At 46.0% G+C, this 22,638-nt stretch overlaps 1 protein-coding gene across 5 annotated transcripts in view; it reads left to right on the forward strand.

Annotated features, from left to right (window-relative positions):
• LOC138566537 (calpain-1 catalytic subunit-like) overlaps positions 1-22,638 on the forward strand; it is an 845,562-nt gene that overhangs the window by 492,268 nt on the left and 330,656 nt on the right. For all 5 annotated transcript variants that reach the window (XR_011301953.1, XM_069643985.1, XM_069643987.1 and 2 more), the window contains 3 exons: positions 19,404-19,564; positions 21,649-21,857; positions 22,200-22,236. Coding sequence is in view for 4 of the 5 variants with exons in the window: in XM_069643985.1 (XP_069500086.1) it covers positions 19,404-19,564; positions 21,649-21,857; positions 22,200-22,236 (407 nt within the window). In the remaining variant the exon portion in view is untranslated. The remainder of the gene's footprint in view (positions 1-19,403; positions 19,565-21,648; positions 21,858-22,199; positions 22,237-22,638) is intronic.

The following is a 22,638-nucleotide window of genomic DNA, read 5'->3' on the forward strand; positions in this document are numbered from 1 at the left end:
CCTCCCCTCCCGACCCCTGATCGACCCAACACCCATCTACCCTAACTCGCCGCCCCAACCTCATCTATCCCCCAATCGTTGAACCCTCCAGCATCATCGAAATCGCCCTATGGAATGCAAGATCTCTCTGTAACAAGACTGCTGCTGTTCTGGACCTGTTTCTACTGCTAAATCTTCATTTCCTATGCATCACTGGAACCTGGATCCCCCCCTTCAACTCAACAGTACCTGCTTCTCTCACTTCCTCCTCCTCCTTTACTCATGTCTCCCGCTCTTCTGGCCATGGAGGCCGCATCAGTCTTCTCTTTCACCCCAAAAGCCTGTCTACCTCCTGTCCAACTCCTCTCCCTGTCTTTCCCTCTTTTGAATACTTGTACAAAACCTTCACCTCCCCCCACGCTATATCCTTTCTCATCATTTACCTCCCACCTGGCCACCTCGCCTCCTTCAATGATGACATTGACCACCTCCTCTCACTTATCTCCCCCACCCCCAAACCCCTAACTGTACTTGGCGACTTTAACTTCCATCTCTCCACCTCCTACCCAACCTCTCCCCTCTTATCTATACTCGACTCCTATCTTCTTACCCCCCTCCATACTTCACCTACACACTCTTCTGGTTCCACTCTCGATCTTATTTTTATCTCTTCCTTCTACTCTCCTTCTCCCTCACCGCCCCCTGTTGCCCTTCTCCCTCACCCCTCTTCCTCTTTCTCTTGACGGGACCTCTGTAACTTTAACCCCTCTTCTATGATACCTGCGCCTCCTCCCTCCCCCGCTCACTCACTTTTCTTCTCTCTCCGCAAATGACGCTTTATCCACTCTATCCTCCTCCCTCTCCTCCAGTCTTGACCAACTATACCTTCTCTCCCCCTTCTGTCCCTCCCACAAACCCACCCAACCCTGGCTTTCCCCTCACCTTCTGTCAATACGCCGCCTTCTCCAACGCCTTGAAAGTCCCTGGCTTAAACACTGCTCACCAGCCAACCAAGCCTCCTACTTCTCTTACCACTCCCTTTATGACACCAGCATCAGCTCAGCCAAACGATCCTACTTATCTAACCTTCTCCACTCCCAATCTTCCCACCCCCGACAAATCTTTCAAACCCTAACTCGTCTTCTTTGCCCTCCTACCCCTGACGACTCTACCGCCTCTCCTCTTTCACCCTCTGACTTCGCGGACTTCCTCTCCTCTAAGATACTTACCTTATGCCAAAACATTCCACGCTCCCCCTCTTACTCTCCGCCTTCCCCTTCTCCCACCACCCCATCCTCCTGCCTGTCTAATTTCACCCCTGTCTCTCACTCTGATGTTTCCCTCCTCTTGTCTGAAACCCACCCCAGTGTAACCCCCTCTTATCCTCTACCTACCCCTCAGATTCCTAAAATCTACCCTCGTCTCATACCTTACCTCAACTCTTTCTTCAACATCTGTCTCAATACCTCTATCTTTCCATCAGCCTTCAAACATGCTACTATCATCCCCATCCTGAAAAAACCTTGGCTAAACCCCCACGCCCCCCCGGCTTCCAACTTTCGTCCCATCTCTCTTTTACCATTCCTCTCTAAGCTCCTTGAACACCTAGTCTACTACCAACTCTCAGCATTTGTCTCCAACCTCTCTCTCCTCCACCATTCTCAATCTGGATTTCAATCTGAAACTGCTCTCACCTCCATTCTTAACTCCCTCCTCACTGCTCGCTACTCCAAACACTCTTCCGTTCTCATACTCCTCAACCTCTCTGCCGCCTTTGACACCGTCGATCACCCCTTACTCCTCGACACTCTTTCCTCCTTCGGTCTCAAAGGCTCAGTCCTCAACTGGTTTTCCTCCTTCCTTTCCAATCGCTTCTTTCCCGTCTCTTGGGGCGGCCGCTCCTCCCCAAACCACTCCCTCGACTTTGGTGTTCCCTAAGGTTCCGTGCTTGGCACTTTCCTCTTCTCACTTTACACCTCCTTTCTAGCCCCAATCATCTCTTCCTTTGGTATCTCTCCCCACTTCTACACCGATGAAACCCAGCTCTTACTTTCCTTCTCTTCCTTCACTCCTGACATCCCCCTCAAACTCTCTTCCTGTCTCACTGCTATCAAAGCCTGGATGTCCTCCCACTTTCTCACCCAAAACACTGACAAAACTGAAGTATTATTCGTTCCTGCCAACACACTTCCTCCCCGATACCCCCTCCTTCATCCTCTTTCCCCCTGCTCAACTCCCCATCTCTGCCCGCAATCTCGGCCTCCATTCCAACTCTAACCTCTCCTTTACTCACCATATCTCTCTTGCCTCCCGTGCTTGTCGCTACCATCTCTTCAATGTTCGCAAAATCCGATCCTCCCTCACCTTCCACGCCACCAAACTCTAATTTCTTCACTTATTTTTTCTGGTCCCTTCTACTGTTCAGCTCTCCTCTTTGGCCTCCCCACCTCTCATCTTGCCCCCTCAAATCCCTCTACCATTCTGCAATCTGCACTCTCTGCTCTCGCTCTCCTCATGACTCCATCTCCTCTCCGCTTTCCTCACTTGGTTGGCTTTCCTTTCACTCTCAACTCAAATTCAACTTCCTCTATCTTGTCTTTAAATCTCTTCATGATCTTGCCCCTCCCTACCTTTCCGCCCTCCTCTTTCTACTCTCCCTGTCGCCCCCTCCGTTCTGCTGACCACTTCCTACTCACTGTCCCACCTGCACCTTGTGCCCCTTCCCGCTTCTGATCCTTCCAGCTCCTTGCCCCACTACACTGGAACTCTTTACCTCTCTGTATCCACTCCTTCTCCTCATACTCTTCTTTCCGCTCCTCCTTAAAATCCCACCTTCTTCAATCTCCCTCCTGACAGCTCTCTACTACTTCCTCCCCTGACTCTCCCCTACTCAGGTTTTTAATCTAATGATCTCTGGAAATTGTTCTGCATACTGTTCTTGGTTTTTTGACTCATGACTTGTATCATATTGCTTCTAATGTATTCATGTTTTATGTAAAGTGCTTTGGCTTAAATCGCTATATAAAATTTTATAAATACAAACAATGCAAATACAACCCTGCCAGAAAACACACACATCTCTCCAGTAGCCCGCCAAAAGCCTCTGCTTTCCCGAGCACTGGAAGTCCATATAAGGATTTTCCTGGCCTTACAGGCCCAGAAGAAGGCTAAAGAAGATGTCCAAAGGACAAGCGAAAAACCATGTGGCACGGCTATGTTTGGACACTAGCCACAGTTAGTAGCCAAATGCGGTAAACGCAGTAAGGCTAAAACGAAAAGCACCAAAGAATTGTGAGAAGTCACTGCTGCCACCAGTTTGTCCATTTAGCACGCAGAGTAACCAGAAGTCCTTTGAGTGTTAATCTAGGGTAAAACAAAAACTGTACCCCATTGTACTGCATTGTAAGATGATAAAAAGTTACCACAAGTGATAGAAAGTTACTAAAAGTAGTGACAAAGTTGCAAGACTAATGGAAACACTGTTTCCCAGTGCTGACAGCCTGAAGGACATGTCAGTTTCCCCATAACAGATGAGCAAAAGAGCAAAAATAAAAGCAAAAAGTTTGGGGGTCGATAAAAATGGAAGGAAAGGTGCGGTAAAGAGAAATCTTTCCTAACAACCAGCCAATCGCGTTAGACCTAGTAAAACGACATTGAAGAATAACTCAATCCGAGTTTAAGGTATGCATGATATGATTGGTATGATATTATTGGTTATTTATAACGCGCTTAATGCCCAGAGTTTTCTAAGCGCGGACCCGGGGATCGAACCTGTGTTGCTCCATGTTGTCTTGCTTCCAAGGCGAGTACGTTGCCCCTGAGCTATCCTCCCGAGACAAACCACATCTCGGGAGGATACCTTGCATCACCCACAGCCACGGCCACCCATCCATGCACTATAGAATGCAGTAATGGCTATGCACACCCGGTCTAGCAGCTCGCATAGCCATCCAGACTGAAACCCCTGATGTACCTGAACACCTCTGCCATTCGTATACAGTGGCAACCTACACAATATTTTGGTCTAGCTGAGCACATATCGAGTATCTGGCAGTAGCACACTAGCCTAAACCACCAACAGCCCATGTGCCTGACCTCGGGCTGCTTACTGGTGTCTAGCCAGCCCACCTAAGTTCTAACCTAGCAAAATGCACACACGCATCTTAAAAATTAATTCGTAGACTCTCCCACACATGGACTTCGGGCCCTGAGGGAGTTCCAACCACAAAGCGCATTGAGGCCATACAAATGGGGAGAAGGCACTATATAAATGACGAATACAATAAAGCAATTTAAGAGCTATACTTGAGTGTCTGAGAAGGCTTCCATCCTCCTCCTTTCCTTTTTAATGGCCAAATACTATTTGCCATTCTTGCAAACCTTGTATGGCTGTTTATAGAGGTGGAAAGTTGAAGTCTTTCCACTTTCAGTGTGAAATATGAAAGTAGATTAAGCCATTTGATAAAAGTCACACACAGCACAGCACCACCCACTAGCCCTCACTGGAAGAGTTAATGGCGTCCAACTAATTTTCAAAGATAAACAATAGTTAAGAATTATAAATCAAAATCTTATCAGTTACAGGACCTACGTATTCCAACCGGTGAGGCATAAACTGGACACACCACCATACCAAAAAAACTCCTTTTTAAAGTACTAGGTTGTGAAGCTTTGTTGGTTCATTTGATCTAGGAGTGTAGTTTGGTAGCTAGCTTTTGAGCAGATGTGACACACCTGTTGAAAAAGGTGACAGGGTAGTCAAATTTAGGCTTGGCTCTCACCTGTACCACCTACCAGGCCTCCAAAATACACCACTCAATAGCATCACCTCACCCTCCTGTCGCCACACTATGTCTGACATAGGCATACTGAATCCTGCTGCGAATAAACCCACTCTGTCTCTCCTGACGAGATTGACATCTCCTAACCTACTGAGTCAACCATGTGCCACATCAGTCAGAAACCAAACATTAGCATCCAGATGTCACCACTGGTCTTATCATATGAACAACCTCAGTATGGAAAAAATACCCAACCCCAACAAGAAAAACGCCATTGCCCATGTGGCTCCGATAATTGACGAGGCCCCCACAGCCAATAATTCCAACATCGCAACCAAACTCAAAGGTGCACTTATTAACGCACGGTCTGTCCTTGCACACGCTTTAGACATTGCTGATTTCATTGTGGCAGAAAACCTTGACTTTCTTGCAATCACAGAAACTTGGCTGCATGCGGCCTCTGGTCCTGCCCTGACCCTAGCCATCCCCGATAACTACTCCATCATCAGGTGCGACAGGGACACTAATCAAACTAAGGGGGTGGGGATTAGCATTCATATTTAAGAGTTCGCTTAATCTTAGAGTTGCCAACACCCTACAGCTGCCATCAGCTGAATTACTTTCAATTAAACTACCGATCTCACCCAATCACACCGCCTCAGTGCATCTCATCTATAGGCCACCTGGCCCTACCTCCACATTTGTGAAGGATATCTCATCCATCCTAGCCTCTAGCACCAAGCCCAAATCTCAAATCATCGTACTTGCCGATCTCAACCTGGGATACCAGGACACGAATGATGCCAAAGCACGTAGCCAGTGTTCTGGCTGACTTCGGCCTCACCCAACATGTAAGTGAACCTACCCATATCAAGGGTCGTACCCTTGGCTGGGTCTCAGACATGAACTGTGCACTAAATGTAACCTCTGTGTCACCATGTGCGTGGTCTGATCATCATAAAATAATAATCTTCCATTAACTCTAGTCCACCTACAGTCAAACCCAACCTTGTCCCGGCCACCTATACATGCAACAAGAAGGATATTACGGCTGAGAAACTACTCCCACTTATCCTCCCTTTACTGAACACGGCCTCATCCACTTGCTCGGACCCTACTGTCCTAGTTGATACCTACAACCGCGCCATGTTAAAAGCTCTCAACACAATTGCCCCACTCAAACTGCGCAAACAAAAACCCTGCAACCACCTCAATTCGTGGTTCACCCCACACTTATGTGAACTTCGTAAAGAAAAAAGAAAAGCTGAGTCACACTGGAAATGTTCACCTACTCTAGTCAATAGAAATAACCTTACAACCGCCTCCCTCACTTACAAAGAAGCTATCCTAGCGGCCAAAAAAGAAGTGTACAACAATAGGATCACACAAGCACAATCTAACACCAAAGAACTCTTTAAGATCCTTAAGGAACTAGAGTCTCCAGTCGCCCCTCTTGATACGTGCACACCTGACGCTAAATGGCGTTCCAATATACAAAAAGCACTATTAAAAAAAAATTGCCTTGCTCCAAGCCAAAATTAACATTAAAAAAAGTCATCTCTCGGACTCAGCGGGTAACCACCAGTCCTACAATACCCCCTCTCCTAAGCACTCCTTCAAACCTTTCAGCTTCTCACCCTTACCATTAAGGAAGTTGAAAACATCATCATGAAGCTTAAGCCTTCCAACTGCCAAGGTGATGCATGCCCTGCACCGGTCGTAAAGGAAGCGGCGCATGATCTCGCACCATCCATTACCTCCTTTATCAATTCCTCATTCAAATCAGGCACAGTACCCGATAACCTCAAGGATGAGTGGGTCATCCCTCTAATTAAAAAACCTAATCTCGACCCTAGCAATCCCACCAACTACAGATCCATCACCACAGTGCCTTACCTACTCAAAATTCTGGATCGTGCAGCTTATCTCCAAATCCGGGATTACCTTGATACCAACAACCTATTAGGGCTCAGACAATCTGGCTTCTGTCCAAGACACGGCACGGAGACAGCCCTGATCGATTTGAAAAACCAAATCGTGGACATGAAAGATAAGGGCAAACAAGCGCTCCTGCTCCTCCTCAACCTCTCGCTGCATTCGATTTGGTCGATCACCAAATCCTCTGCCATCACCTTAAGATTGCCGCTCACTTCTCTGACGCAGCTACTTCCTGGATCAGCTCTTTCCTTGCAAATAGATCCATGAGGGTCTTCTCTCCCTTAGCCGCCGCTGACCCAGCACATGTCCCCTGCGGAGTCCCACAAGGCTCTTGTGTATCGCCCACACTTTACAACGTGTTTACTAAACCGCTCTTTCATATTCTTGAGTATCTGGGTGTCTCCTACACTAATTATGCAGATGACACCCAGATACTCATCCCTATCACTAGCTCTCAATGCAGTCTACACTGTCATCCAGGCCTGGATGGCACACCATGGGCTCTGCCTTAATGATGAGAAAACAGAGCTACTCATCTTAGGCTCTCAGTCCAAACTCACGAAACTTGATCCCAAATACAATTCCTTCATTATTGATGGAAACGTTATCAAAGTCACCAACGTCACAAAAACATTCGGAATTTACCTAGACTCCACTCTCTCTCTCAATAGACAAACAAATTCAGTAGTCTCAGCATCATCGTATACGTGTAAACTCATCACAGCTTTTCGCCCCTTCTTGAAACTGACAACTGCTTGATCCTCGCCAGAACCCTCATCATGTCCAAAATTGACTATTGCAACGCCCTTTACTTGGGGACTAGTCAAAGAAACCTTGATAAACTTCAGGTCACCCAGAACAATGCCATTAGGGCAGCTCTCAACGTTCCCCGGCACTCCCACATTTCCTCTACCAGGCGCAACTTACATTGGCTACCCATTACACTTCGCGTCTCCCTCAAAACACTTGTTCTAACCCACAAGGCACAGAATAATGCTGCACCTGCCTACTTGTCCACGCGCTTTACACAACATACAGCATCCAGACCCTTGAGATCTGCTCAGGTGCACAAACTAACCATTCCCAGCTTCAAGCTTCAGACAGCCAGAGGCTCGTGCTTCCCAGTCCTTGCAGCTAAGCTCTGGAACTCCCTACCCAATGCTCTTAGGAATGTTCCATCCATCCAATCCTTCAAAAATAAAACTAAACGGTGGCTTCATGAACAGTATGCCCTGGCCACCTCACTGTAATTCATGCAGCTAATACCCACAAACAGGCTACTCACTGTATATACTGTATATGTAGGTCAATTGGCCATTCTGTGTAATGTTTCTTATTCATTCTCTTATTCTTGCTGTAAATATGTTTATATAATGTAACTTGTACCTATCTATGTAACACATATCTGTAACTATCTTTTTCAAACATGCGCCCTGATTCCCTCGAGCAGGGTGCGCAATACAAATAAACAAAATACAAATACAAATGTATGTTTAGATTAAATATATAAATAATGAATACTTGGATATACATTTGTATTGCCCTGGGTTGCCTCTTGGTTAAGTGCGTCATACCTTTGCAGTAGTTATGACCAAATACTCCAGTGGCCTGGGCCAGGCACATGCCTGGCTCGGCAACCATTGAATACCTTTTCTTATTGATGCAGACGCAGGGAAGGGAAGCAGAAGAATTCAAATGGCAAACTATATTGAGTGGATTGTGGTCCCCCTTGTAGATGGGAAATTCTGGCCAGTAGTGATTGGGTGCATTCATGGGGACCAGATGTGTAGTTCCAGGTCAATAGCGGCATCCTGAATTATTGTGTGCATGGTAAAGCGTGGCGCTTTTTACTGACCATGACATTTTTGCAGTTTACGAAAATATGCTGCATAGTAATGCCATGCAAACTATACTGAAACCGTAAGAATGAAATTTAAAATAAAAACAATTCGGGGGGCTCTGTTGTGCGCCGAACAAGATGGCCGCCTAAGCTGTGAGCTCTGTGGCTGACAACGTCCTCGCTACTGTCGAGTGCCCAATAATCACGTTCTTGCTGCTGAAGACTCCGGGACCACTCGGTCCAAATCGGGGGCGAAATCGGAGCCTGGAGCCCAGAGAATGAAAGCCTACACTGCCGCAAACCTTCCCCAACGGCTGAGACGCTGCCCGCCAAATCCAATCCTAGACTGGCACCATTGCGCTGGGCAGAGGAGGGAGTGTGCCAGACCGGACCGCGATTGGAGGACCAGCCTGTAAACACCTTGGAAGATCCCCACACCGGCACATCCTGGGGTCCGGACCCTGGTGGCGGGCACACGAGCGCCGGGGACCCGGACTGTGGGTGAACTGCAGTGTGGCCCGCGGGGACGCAGAGACCATGGCGGGTCCCCCCTCGTGGCCCGGGCCAGCATCCGCACGGGTGGGCGAGACAGCCCCCCACCGCGGCGGACCGACCCCCCATAAGCATCCACAGAGAGACACTGCCTGCACGAGAGGGCTGGATCGTGGTGCGCCCCCTGCCCCACCACCAGCGAGACTGCAATGCATGGGGTAGAGATGCGGCGCAGTAAAGAGATCGTGGCGCCGCGCTCTCCCGACAGCGAAGGGCACAGCAAGCCAGACCCAGCATCAACAAGGTACGTGCAGGGGAGGTTGGCCCCCCATAAAGCCACGTACAACCATACAACCAACAGGGCGACCTGCAAAGCAAACACTGCCCACCCCCCTGAAAAAGACTGAGGGACAGAGGGACAGCGCCAGACAACACCAACCTTGGGGGGACGCTTGCCGTGCTGCCGGGATGGGTGGTCTGCTGAGCGGGATTCCCGGTGCTCCATATACCACCAAGTACGCCTCTGAGCACCAGACCCCCAGAACCCCACTAAGAGGGCCTGGGAAAACACCCTAACCTACCGAGCGGGACAGCCTGCAAAAGACTTCCAAAAAAGAAAAAAAAAAAAAAATACATATAAGCAAGCCATTTCCAAAGATCCCCTACACTGCGCTCCATATCATCCCCCATCGCGGTGGTACAGGAAAGAACCAGAGGTTTAACATACAGGATTGATGGCAGGAGCAAAGAACAAAAAGCGAGGCCCCATGGATGCATTTGGCAGCTTTATTCAAAACATGATCAAATGCTGATCATGAGTACATACAAAGGATAGGTACCTTTGTCCACAAGAAAGTTTGATTCAGTATTTCAAACATTGATTTTAATTGTGCATTTTGTTTGCTTTAATATGAAAGTATTTTTTTCCTTTGTTTCTTTACCCTTTACTGCATTTATATCTTGAATTATCCTGTTTGTAAACATTTTCAAGTGGTCACTCTTTTGTTTTCCCTTTGTTTAAGTTTTTGTCTGAATATTTTATGTGTACATTTTCATGGCACTGTTCAGAACCATTACTCTTTACTTAAATTCAATGTATAATGAAAACATTTTAAACTTCCCTTTTTTTGTTTACATTAATAAACAATATGTATGACTAAATATATACATGTAGTTTGCCCTAATTGTTTATTCTGGAAGTTTCGTATTTTTTTCTGACTTCTCAAGAAGCAGAACATTCATTGTTTGGGAAAATTAATATATTAACCTAGACCATAAATTGTTTGGTCTTATGATAGTGAGAGTTACAACCCCGTGTTTATTTTTTTTGTGTTGCCCCGAACTCTCACTGAACACGCAGGGGGCTTCCCCTTTTTTGTAAAATGCATTTGCGAATACCACCACGCCAGTCTTGGAACCTGACCCGACACCCATCCAAAGAGGCTCCACATTGGACCCCTCAGAGCAAAACATGACCCCCTATATGGCATCAATGGAGAAAGGTTTCTTGGCGATCAACTCCAAACTGGATATATGTGAGAACATCACGTCCATTCGAGCAGATACTAGGAAAGTAAACACCAGAGTCGCAGAAGCCGAAGAAAGAGTGTCAACCCTCGAAGACACATCCGCCATACAAAACAAAACCATAGAACAGATTCAAAAAGACATCAAAACTATCCAAAACAAATGTGAAGACTTAGAATCCCGCTCACGCCGAAATAACATAATGGTGGTTGGGGTGGCAGAGCACAAACTCAACACTCCCATGGAGCACTTTCTCAAGGACATGCTTCACTCTCTGTTCCCAGAGGCACAGTTCTCGAAACAATTCTTTGTCGAAAGGGCACACAGAACCCTCGCCCCTCCACCTAAACCAGGCGCACCACCCCGAACAATTATAGCAAGAATACTTAACTACCGGGACCGAGATCTCATCCTCAGAATGGCACGTGAACAAGCACCCCTATCCTACGACTCCAACTAAATTTACCCAGACTTCTCATCAGGGGTCCAGGCGTCGAGGTGCTCCTTTGACTCAGTAAAAAAGGCACTCAAAGAAAGGAAAATAGTATATGCAATGCTATTCCCGGCCAAGCTATGCATACAACACAATGGCAAGACACAATTCTTTGAGACACCTGAGGAGGCCAGGACATACATGGAACAACACATCCCGGCAGTACAGAATGGAACCTGAGGTCACAAACCCGTACGACCATATGCAGAAACAAATATTGAACGACAAAGCACCAACACAAAAGCTAAATCCAGCCACGACTCCAGAGAAGAAAGTGGGCAATACAGCCCCCCGCACTTTGCAATGTTGCATTCGGTTCAAAGGGATATACCGCCCGATTGGGGGGATGGTGAGGGAGGGGGGTGGGAGACCCTACAGGCATGTTGCCTAGTTGAGACTGGTTCTCTGTTGCTACACATACTCGCACCAAGGAATGCAAATAAAAGTTCCAGTCCAGGAGTTGGGTTCGCAGTTAAAAAATGTTGTTACAGAGCAGAAAAATCAAGTTTATTTCACGTAAATTGTAAAAACCTGACAAGGCAAAATCTGAAAGACGATGAACACATTTCAAAGAGCAGAATGAATGGCAATTCAAGATAAGACGAAGAGCACTAGGCTTATGTCCTGGAACATACGAGGCCTGTCCAACCCAATTAAAACTAGGAAAATCATGGTTTATGCCACTAGACACCATATTGACATCCTCTTTCTGCAAGAAACTCACGCAACGGAAAAGGTAGTAACATCCCTTAGCCGTGTCTGGGGTCAGCAGGTGACTACTACTGACTATTCTTCACAATCCAGAGGATAATTATCCACCGAAGGATAGGCTTCGTGATAACCAAAACCAAATCCCGAAGGCAGATATGTGATTATATGATTATATGTGATTATATGGGGAACACTTCACGGACAAGATATGATACCCCTCAACACCTATGGCCCCAACGTGGACAATCTGGAATTCTACCACCAGATACTGGCGTTGATATTGCCTGTGGGAGAGGAGAAAGTGATCTGGGGTGGGGACTTCAACACCATCCTAGACCCCGAGAATGACAGAACTACCACTAGTAATAGGAAAGAGACGAAGGCAGCGGCAACCATCAAGCACGCCATGCGCCTACTGCCACTATCTGATACTTGGAGGGAACTCCACCCACACAAACGGGAGTTCACATTCCACTCATACGTGCATGGGTCGAGCTCCCGGAATAGACTACTGGGTCTGCTCCACGGACTGTCTCCAAGAGACTAAGGAATGCACTATACTGCCCCGCACCCTCTCAGACCATTCCCCGGTCATCCTAGATATTTTACTTGGCTCCACACCTCGAACCCCTCGAATGTGGAGGATGCCACCACAAATCCTACGAGACGAAGAACTGGTGGAAACACTCCGCATAGAAATAACAGATGTTTTTGAGCGCAATGAGGGGCCGTATCATCATACACCACAATATGGGAAACATTCAAGGCATGGCTGAGGGGGCTACTGATCGCCACAGTGCATGGTAAACTGCAAGAGATCTGCTCAAACTTAACTCAAACCGAAACCCGCATAAAGGAGGCAGAAGAAGCATACACCAGAGCTCTGGGGCAAAACACACTGGCCCCCCCTACAAGAAGCCACCGAAACGTTCAATACACTAGCAGACCAAGAGGTACATTACATGATACGCCCAGTTAGAGCCAAGATATATGGAGTGAGAAACAAATCAGGAAAACTCCTGGCCAACCTTGTCAGGTCGGAAATAGACCAAGGGCAAATAACCAGCATCACAGACGAGCATGGAAAAACCCTCACGCATCAGAAAGAGATGAATGAAGTATTTCTCCGGTACTATACTGAACTATACCGAAACAGAGACCAGAAGACACCAGAGGAACTGCAGCAACACCTGGACTCTTACTCACTCCCGCGACTTACGGAAGAAGACAAGATAATCCTAGACACACCGCTCACCGAAGAGGACATAACACAAGCTATCAAAGACCTAGAGATGGGCAAAGCACCAGGAGCAGACGGCATCATGACAGACCTATACAAAGCATTCATCACTGAACTAGCACCACGACTCATGAAAGTATGGGAAGAGTCGCTGGAGAAGGGAACACTGCCACCGACGCTACGTGAGGCCATAATCTCTGTTCTGTTGAAACCACACAAGCCACCTCACGACCCCTCCTCCTACAGCCCCCTATCTCTCATTGACGTGGATGCGAAGATCATAGCCAAAGCCATTGCCAACAAACTAAACCCGTATATGAACAAATTGATTCACCCGGACCAGTCTGGCTTCATTCCATCCCGCTCCACAGCCCTGAATCTTTCTGTGCATTCTTTGCAATTTCATCACAAATGGATCAGAAAAAGAAAACTATTGTAGTCATATTAGATGCCGAAAAGGCGTTTGATTCCATCTCCTGGAGATTTATGTATGCCATCCTCCAAAAAATGGGATTCGGCCCGGGATTCATCAGATGCATACAGACACTATATTGTAATCCCACAGCCAGAGTCAGAACTAACGCGACCATCTCCGACAGCTTCAGACTGCAGAGAGGAACAAGGCAGGGATGCCCCCTGTCCCTGGTAATATTTGCACTCACAATAGAGGGAATGGCAGCATTCCTACGGACCAAGCACGCCTGGAGAGGGATACTCATCATGGGGAGACCTCAATTCATCTCACTGTACGCAGATGACACCATGCTATACATCAGAGACCCAGAAACACATCTTCCCCCGATCATGCAAGACATTGCGGAATTTACGAAGTACTCCGGATATAAGATTAACCAACTCAAATCCGAAATAATACCTTTAACCAAAGCCGCCTCACAATCAGAATCTACTGCCCAGTTACACTAGTCACCTACCACAGCCAGATATCTGGGAATTATTATGGCAACGGATAAAAACACACTATATTCCAATAACTATGGACTGCTATTGACACAAATAGAAACCAAGCTCAACCTCTGGGCGAAACTTCCGATATCCATGTACGGCCGGATATCACTACTAAAGATGGTGATCGTCCCCAAATTGTTATCTCTTCAGTGGAATACCCATATGACCAGGTTGTAAATTCTTCGAGAACTTACAGAGGAGTAGCACACACTTTGTATGGGGAGGAAACACACCCAGGGCCAGTTGGACCAAAATGTGAGAACATTATGATACAGGGGGCCTGGCAGCGCCGGATTACCTGCTCTACTATTATGCGGCACAAGCCCAGTTTGCCAGATACTGGTTCCAAGACACTGAACAATATGCTCATATACAAGCTGAAGAGTTTGCAGCGGCCTCGAATGACCTACGAGGTATGCTATTCACCAGAGTCCAGGTAGAGAGGGCAGGGGCGGACCCAGTGTCGACCACAGTGCGAGCATGGATGCAGATCCTAAAAAGAGTCCAATGCGACACACCCTACTGGTCGCACACCCCGTTATGGGCATACTCAGACCTTGAATCAACCGAAGACCGCACCTTGCAGAACCGCTGGGATCCAGAACGTGGAGCCAGACTGGGGGACCTTTTCCCCAAAGGACGCTTCATCACTATGGTCGAACTACAGGAGAGAACAGGCAAAGGCCTGATCCCGACATTACAGTACCATCATCTAAAGGCGTCATGCAAAGCAATCTGGCCATCATTCCCTGCAGAACCCCTGGTACACAAGTTCCTCGCAGATATTCTCACACCGGAAGGGTGCAAAAGCGGTATCTCCGAAATATACAAGAAAGTACAAACGCACACCCCCTCAGCCAACGCAATGCGAACTAAGTGGGAAGAAGACCTTAACATTCAAATCAGCAAACAACAATGGACAAATTACTTCAGATATACTAAAACCATCTCTATCAACACCAATTTCCGCCTAATTCAATACAAAATCCTAAACCAACAGCACATCACCCCAAAGAAAGTTGCCAAATTCAACCCCACCAAACAACCAGGGTGCCCTAAATGCGAAGCAATTGAACCGGACGCGATACACATGTATTGGAACTGCCCACCGGTTCACCAGTTCTGGAAAGATGTAGCAGAAAAGATAAGCGACATACTGAATATCCATATACAGGCAGCCCCGCAGAAATACCTATTCGGAGACATTGGAAAGGCTTCAACTAAGAACCACAGACTGTTCGCGTTGGCGGGACCGGTAGCCAAGAGGCAAATATTCCTGAAATGGAAGTCTAGCTCATCCCCCAAGGTCCAAACATGGCTTAGACATCTGGCTCTCACGCAGGAAAGCGAGATGTATGTGCAAGGGATACAACCCCACTCCAAACCCAAAGACATATGGGCCCCATTGAGAACATTGTGAGTACAAGGAAGCGAAGTGTGACACACCCTGCTAGACGGTTGCTCACTCTTTAGTCCCTCTGCTAGAGGTTACTGTATTTGGTTAGGAAGAAAATATATATCTCTCCATTTGTAACAATATTTGCTGCTTGTCAAAAAATGATTATGTATCCATTATTAGGTAGTCTATCTCTATCTATTAATTGGTAACTCTTGTATGGAAGATAATAGACCACCACATCGGGCTCATGTTGAACAGAGGGGAAGCATTTTTATTATAGCCAATGCCTTTCGGAGAATATCGCTCTCCTTCATCAGGGCGATGCCCCCTATACACAAATCATAGTATTTACATATTACACAGCAAGGAATACATGTGCATGTATATAATTTAGATTTTAAAACCAATGTTCCAATTGTATTAATCAGGATGTTTCAAAAACAAAAAATAGAACAAACAAAAATTAGAGATCAACCAAATGTGCTTCAAGCACCAGGAAGACACATCCATGTATGTCCTTATATTATTATTTCAATTCATAACATGCTTGTTATACATATGAGCTCAAAAATAATTACCTCAATTTTCTATCTCTTGTCGAATCAAATGAACCATGTGCAGTTCAGAAACCAAATCCTCCCTAAAATGGGAGATACACGTAATCAGTAGTGTTGCCAACCTGACTAAGGGCCTCATTACACGGTAGGCGGTAAGGGTTTACCGGTACCGGTATTTTACCGGTACCGGTAAACCCTTACCACCTTACTACGAGGTCCCTTTGCGGGTTGGGGAATTTAACGCCTGCTTTTTGCAGGTGTTAAAAACCAACCTGCAAAGGGACCAGGGAGCTAATTACGGTACCGCAATTTGCGGTGCCGTAATTAGCACCTTCCCCATTCCCATTATGCCCTATGGGGCAAAAATGGGAATGGGGAAGGGCAATGGGGGAAGGGGGAATTACCGCCCCACCAACCTTGGAATAGGGCGGTAATTCCCCTTTCCACCAAGGCGGTGCCGGTATTTTACAGGCATGGACCAAGGTGCTAATAGCACCTTGGTCCACCACCGTCCGTGTAATGAGGCCCTAAGTCTTTACTGCCAGTAATATTGACTTGAAAAACTGAGTAGAAAATAAAACCTAGCTTACTTGCACAACGGTGCATCCCGTTAATTCGTGATATCGTGACAGTAGTGTAGTCTATCCGTGCCTTTAAACAGAGGTACAAATGTGCAGATTTAAGTACAGAGGCCCCAATATAAGTTAAATGCCCTCTACACGATCAACAGAATCACTGGGGAGCAAGATTTCAGTTTACCTTCACGTTCGTGCTGAGGAGAACGTGCACGTGTCCTCCCAACACTTGTTTTTATACGTTGCCATGGTTGCAGACCAAGATGACCGAGCCTGACACACCAGTGGGTGTGTCATGACTCAGCCGTCTCGTGCTTCAATCAAGCAGCATCTGCAGGGGCTGGGACATGCTGCAAACCGGCTGGATCCGCTGTGGATCGCTACTTCTCATCTTATTGAACCGGTTTTACAAGTTAATAGGTGGATAGTACAAAGAATCATACAGCGTATGCATGAGTGTATCAAACTCCTAAGATGTTGCGTCCTCGTAACCTTCGTGCTTACATGTAACCAAGGTAGTAGCATAAGACGCCTGAATCGGACGCTCCCGTGGGTGTGTCATGATTCAGACGTCTTGCACCCCAGCCCAGCAGAATCAGCAGGGGCCGGGACGAGCTGCAAAACGTTGTGATCCTAAAATCATTACCAAACCTATATGTAAGTTACGCGCACTGCGCTGACCCAAGTTCAGCATATTTCTCATCACATACCGTGAATCGCTACTTCTGAGTTTGCCAAGCTGCGCTATAAACTTGATACATCTAAATCTGTTACAGGGGGAGGTAATCCAAGGGTCATGAAATAGTGCTTACTATTTTAAACGTTTGTAGCGAAAAGGCTATCGGAGTAGCACCAATCAACTGTTGACATTACGTAACCTAAATGTTTTTACTGGTCCCGTATTATCAATGAAAGAAGCTTAAATGGGGCTCAAGGGCCAAGTTATATTGCATAGTTATGTGGCCAGTAGCATCTCTCACTGCAGGTGGATATTCTCAGTAGCTTAAACAATACTTTTCATCTTTAGACACAATTAGGAAAAATGAGAATAAAAGAACAGATAGAAAAAATAAATAAAAATAAAGGCCGGAAAAATAAGTCATCACATCAAGTCAAAAATTAGGAATTCTCTCTATAGATAACATTGGTAATTAATCTCATCATTCATCCGACGGGTTTAGGCATCCCAGTTTGTCGATCCAAAAAGTCTCTCCCTGGTCTAATTTGGTGTTCATGTTTTCATGTGGGTTTCTTGTTCTCACTACTTCCAAGATCTGGAATCTGATCTGTGACACATGATATTTGTTATCTAGCCAGTGTCTTGCTAACCCATGTTGGCATTCCTTATGCATGAGCGATGCTCATTCCAACGTGTTTTAGCTATTCTTTTTGTTTTGCCCACGTAGTGCAAGCCACATGGGCATTTGATTAAATAGATAATGTTCGTACTATTGCATGTAGCATAGTCCTTCAGTTTGATCGTTTGTCCTGTTCATGAGTAGCTGACCGTGTCACCTTTTGTAACAAAGTTACAGTTTGTGCAGTGTAAAGATGCAAAGGTGCCTTTCCTATCAGTACAGGGCTTCTTCACAGGGGGTCTGGTGGATATAAGTTCATCTCTTAAATTTCTGCTTCTTTGGTGTGCAAATATTGGGGGTTCTTTAAACAAATGTTGCACTCTGGTGTCACAAGTTAATATTGGCCAATTTTTCTTAATAATGTTCTTGATCTTTTTACTTTGGATTGAACATTTCCATACATATACAAGATTAGGAGGATCTTTAATCGTATCTCGAGTCTCCAGCAGGAAATCTCTATTCATAGATTCTGCTCTCTCTGAGGCTCGACAAATATCTGTCTCTGTATATACTCGTGCTTGAAATTTTTTACACATGTCAGCATGTTCTTGTTCATATTCAGACGGGTCACTGATTATTCTTTTGATGCGTAACATCTGGCTGAATGGTAGGTTCTGAAGTAGGCTCAGTTGATGTAAGCTTAAACTATGAAGTAAATTGTTCCTATCTGTTGCTTTTCAGTACAGAGATGTTTTGAATCCTGTGTCTCTTTTGCTGACCAATATGTTGAGAAAGTGAATCTGTGTGTTGGAACATTCGTGGGTAAACTGTATCCGTTGGTCTATAGTATTTAGATATCCAAAGAATTGAGTTCATCTCTTGTTCCTGACCAGATTCCAAAGACATCATCTTTGAATCTGGTCCATTTATGTATCTGTTCTTTCCATCTCGGATGCATGAGTACATGGTCAGTTTCGAATTTGAATATAAAACAATTTGCATATGAAGGAGCCATTGTGGCTCCCATTGCTGTGCCAGAAACTTGAGAACATACCGACAAATGCAGGCATCAAGCTCAGATGAAGATGACAACTAGAAAGACTTAATTAGTGATAAACTGTGTAATTTCCAATTAACAAAGCCGCTCAAGTTATTCACCCAAATGTTTGACTACATTATGTCTGTTTATTGCCAAAATTCCATGTCAGAATTAAATAAAGGTTTTTTAAAAATAAAAACAATTCAAAAATTTAACCATAGGAGCCATGAGCATATTTTAATAGATGTAATAGATTCTAATTACAAGACTTCCACGAATGGTAAATAAAAATAAAAGCCCAAAGAACAGTGAGGTACACATTTTAACCTCCTGGGAGACACCAGGTGTTTTCAGGATTGCCTGCAGGGTGCGGACACTGACCCTCCAGCACTAGATAACTCATAACCTACGCAGTTATAATGTTGACCTCTTGTAAAGCACCCTGTAAAGGTGTCCTCATGTACAGCGTATCTAATGAAAGTGCATGCCCTCGCTTTCTGTAAATGCAAGAAAACAAATGCAAGTGCATCTGTAATTGTCTTTTTGTTCTGCTTCCTGCTTGCTGCAGACCAGTACTGGCTGAACCCGCAGTTTACACTCGATCTCCTGGAGCAGGACGATGATCCTGAAGAGCCCAGCCTGGCGTGCAGCTTCATCATTGCGCTCACTCAGAAACACCAGCGCCTGCGCAAGGCCGCCAATATGCGGATAGGCCTGCACGTTTTCACGGTAAGCTTCTGTACATGAACACGCATGCCTGCAGCTCACTTGATTGTTCAAGGACACAGTAGACGGTTATCTAGGAGATCAATGGCGCTTGCTAGCAGGAACCAAAACCTGGTGGTGAAGGGTGGCAGTATATTACAATCAGTCATATTATGAAGAGTGTTCTTTGAGTTGATTGGAATGCCTCTGATCAGCGAATCAGTGGGACGGGTCTCCAGAGAGCAACTGTGATGGCGGTTATGCTGAGATGGTTTGATATGATGCCAGAGGGAGGCCTTGAACTAGAGACAGTGGGCCTCATTACACGGAAGGCGGTAATGGTTAACGGCCACCATTAATGGTAACGGTGGCCGTTAACCATTACCGCCTTACTACGAGGTCCCTTAGCGGGTTGGTGCTTTAACGCCTGCTTTTTGCAGGCGTTAAAAACCAACCCGCTAAGGGACCTTGGAGCTAATTACGGCACTGCAAAATTGCGGTGCCGTAATTAGCGCCTTCCCCATTCCCATAGAGCCCTATGGGGCAGAAATGGGAATGGGGAAGGGCAATGGCGGAAGGGGGATTTACCGCCCCTCCAACCTTGGAATGGGGCGGTAAATCCCCTTTCCGCCAAGGCGGTGCCGGTATTTTACCGGCATGAGCCATGGCGCTAATAGCGCCATGGCTCACCGCCTTCCGTGTAATGAGGCCCAGTGTTTTTAGAGCTGATTTAAAGGACTTGACATTTTAGCCGAAATGGTGCTAGAGAACAGAGGAAGGATGGAATCTGGAAGGGCAATAGGGGACTGTTAGTAGTGAGGCAATGCTGCGATTGTGTGGAGCAGCTGCATGGGGATATTGGTGGAGGTGGTCTGAGTGAGAGGGGGAGGAGGGGCAAAGTCTTGCATTGGCTTGAATACCAGGGTGAGGAATTTGAAGAGTGACATATTGTGCAGCATGAGCCATTCGGTTTGGTACCAACATGGGGGGAAAGGGGTGGTTCGAGGGAGAGATTTAGGTTTTGGATTGTGAATTTTGGTTGTAAGTTCAGGAATATTTTGGCGGCCTAGGAAATATTTTGGCAGCCTAGGAGGGAACTATTACACTAATTGTGCCGTCTGAGTACAGGTGTGCTGGTGGCTGATTGTAATATTGAACAATAGCATGCCTTGATCTTGTCGAGCAGGGCATATCTGCCAGGAAAAGTGAGCGGTAGTGTGATAAGTGAGTGGTCAGGTAAGGGTCTTTATGGTGATTTTCCATTTAGAAAGTGCAAGTGATTAAGGCAAGTAGGTCGAAGGGGTTATTCAATGAAAGTCTTGTGATAAGTAAGTAGTTAAAGCTGAAGGGCATGCCTTTGGGATTAGAACACGGTTTGGATTTCAAACACTTTCCCAGGATCTATTGCACCTTAAATCGGCCCATTTTCCCCTAACAGCATTCTGCCTTTACTCTGCCCTGTGAGTAGAGACTTTGCTTTGATCATGAACTGTTTCTCAACTCCAGCGACACCATCACTTCCGTCCTGGCAGACGTCCCCTGCTGGACAAGAGCAAGAAGGCATGCTCCTGTTCACTATTACAATCAGCCAAACCTTCATCACCACACCTGTACCCAGCCGACGTAATTATTGTAATAGTTCCCTCCTAGGCCGCCCCAATATTCCTGCACAAATAACCCAAATTCACAATCTGAAACCTAAATCTCTCTCTCGAACCACCCCTTCCCCCCATGTTGGTACCAAACTGAATGGGTCATGCTGCACAATATGTCACTCACCCTGGTATTCAAGTGAGTTTGGAACACCTGGTAATAGAACTGCCTTGTTGGAGATTGTCCTGGGGTGCTGGGGGCAGTATGAGGGGGTGGCATAGCCCTCAATGCCCCTCCTGCCAAGTGGTCTAATGAAAACATGCTTTGTGCAGAGAAATTGGTTAATTAGATGGATGTTGAAGAGATGAGTAGAAGTGACATTCTGCGCTTTATCTTTAGTTTGAGATTGAAATTATCATCTGTACATTGTCCTGGGCTTTCCATACGAGGAGGCATCAGCACGCTGTGAATCTCTAACACGTTTGAGATCTAGTACCTCTTTCCCCCTTTTCTAGAGTGATAAAGAGAAAGCGTTCCTTGATGCAATTGATTTACATGCGGCAGCGCCTTTGCTCTGCACAGATGGTTACAGAAACCGGCAAGAGGTGGTGATCTATTCCCGCCTCCCTCCAGGCCATTACATCATCATTGCATCCTCTGACCAAAGTTACAATGAAGGTGAATTCCTGCTACGAGTGTTCACAGAGAAAGGAAACTCTGCCAGGTAAGACTTCTGTACTCATGACCTGTCTTTCTTTGGGCCTTCATCAGTTCCATTGCACTAGTCTCGGCTGTCCTGTTCTGATAGCTCAGGGGCCACGCGCTCGCCTTGGAAGCAAGAGGATGCAGAGCAACACAGGTTCAATCACCGGGTCCGCACTAGAAACCTCTAGGTATTAAGGCGTTATAAATAACCAATTAAAAATAAAATAATGCTCCATCTCTTCAATCTGTGCTTGCCAGTACCCCTATCGCTTCAGCCTGTGTTATTCTTGTCTTCTCTTATGCTGTTAATGCCCATCCTGGAAGTGGCTACTGGAAGGAACATTTATCTTTCTTTTTGCAGCCCTGTGGACAGATCGTCTATGCATGCGAAGATACCTGTAAGTAAAAATGCTTTGGAGAGATTCTCGTTCACAGTGACCTGTCATGCTCGTGCAAAACAAATTGAGAGTCCATTATGCATGGGCTTCTACTCTTATGCAATATCATCTAGACCCATTGTAGCAATACTTATCATTATTGTTGCTTCTACCAGTAAAATGGTGTCAAAGGAGTTAGTTGCACATAAGCTGATGGCTCTGGAGTCTTTTTGAGAAAAAAATAACAATTTTGAGAATGGTGGCGACTTAGGAAAGAGATAATAAGCTATACCCAGAAGCAGTCTTTCTACTTCCTCTCCACCTGACCATGGTCACATTCATTAATATGGATATAGAGCACACTTGTGTGAATGGGTTTAGATTACAGAATAGCTCGTATAAACTAAAATGTTGAACCCTCAG

The sequence above is a fragment of the Ambystoma mexicanum genome, chromosome 2p (genome assembly GCF_040938575.1).
Source record: "Ambystoma mexicanum isolate Mex_15411 chromosome 2p, UKY_AmexF1_1, whole genome shotgun sequence".
NCBI lineage: Eukaryota > Metazoa > Chordata > Amphibia > Caudata > Ambystomatidae > Ambystoma > Ambystoma mexicanum.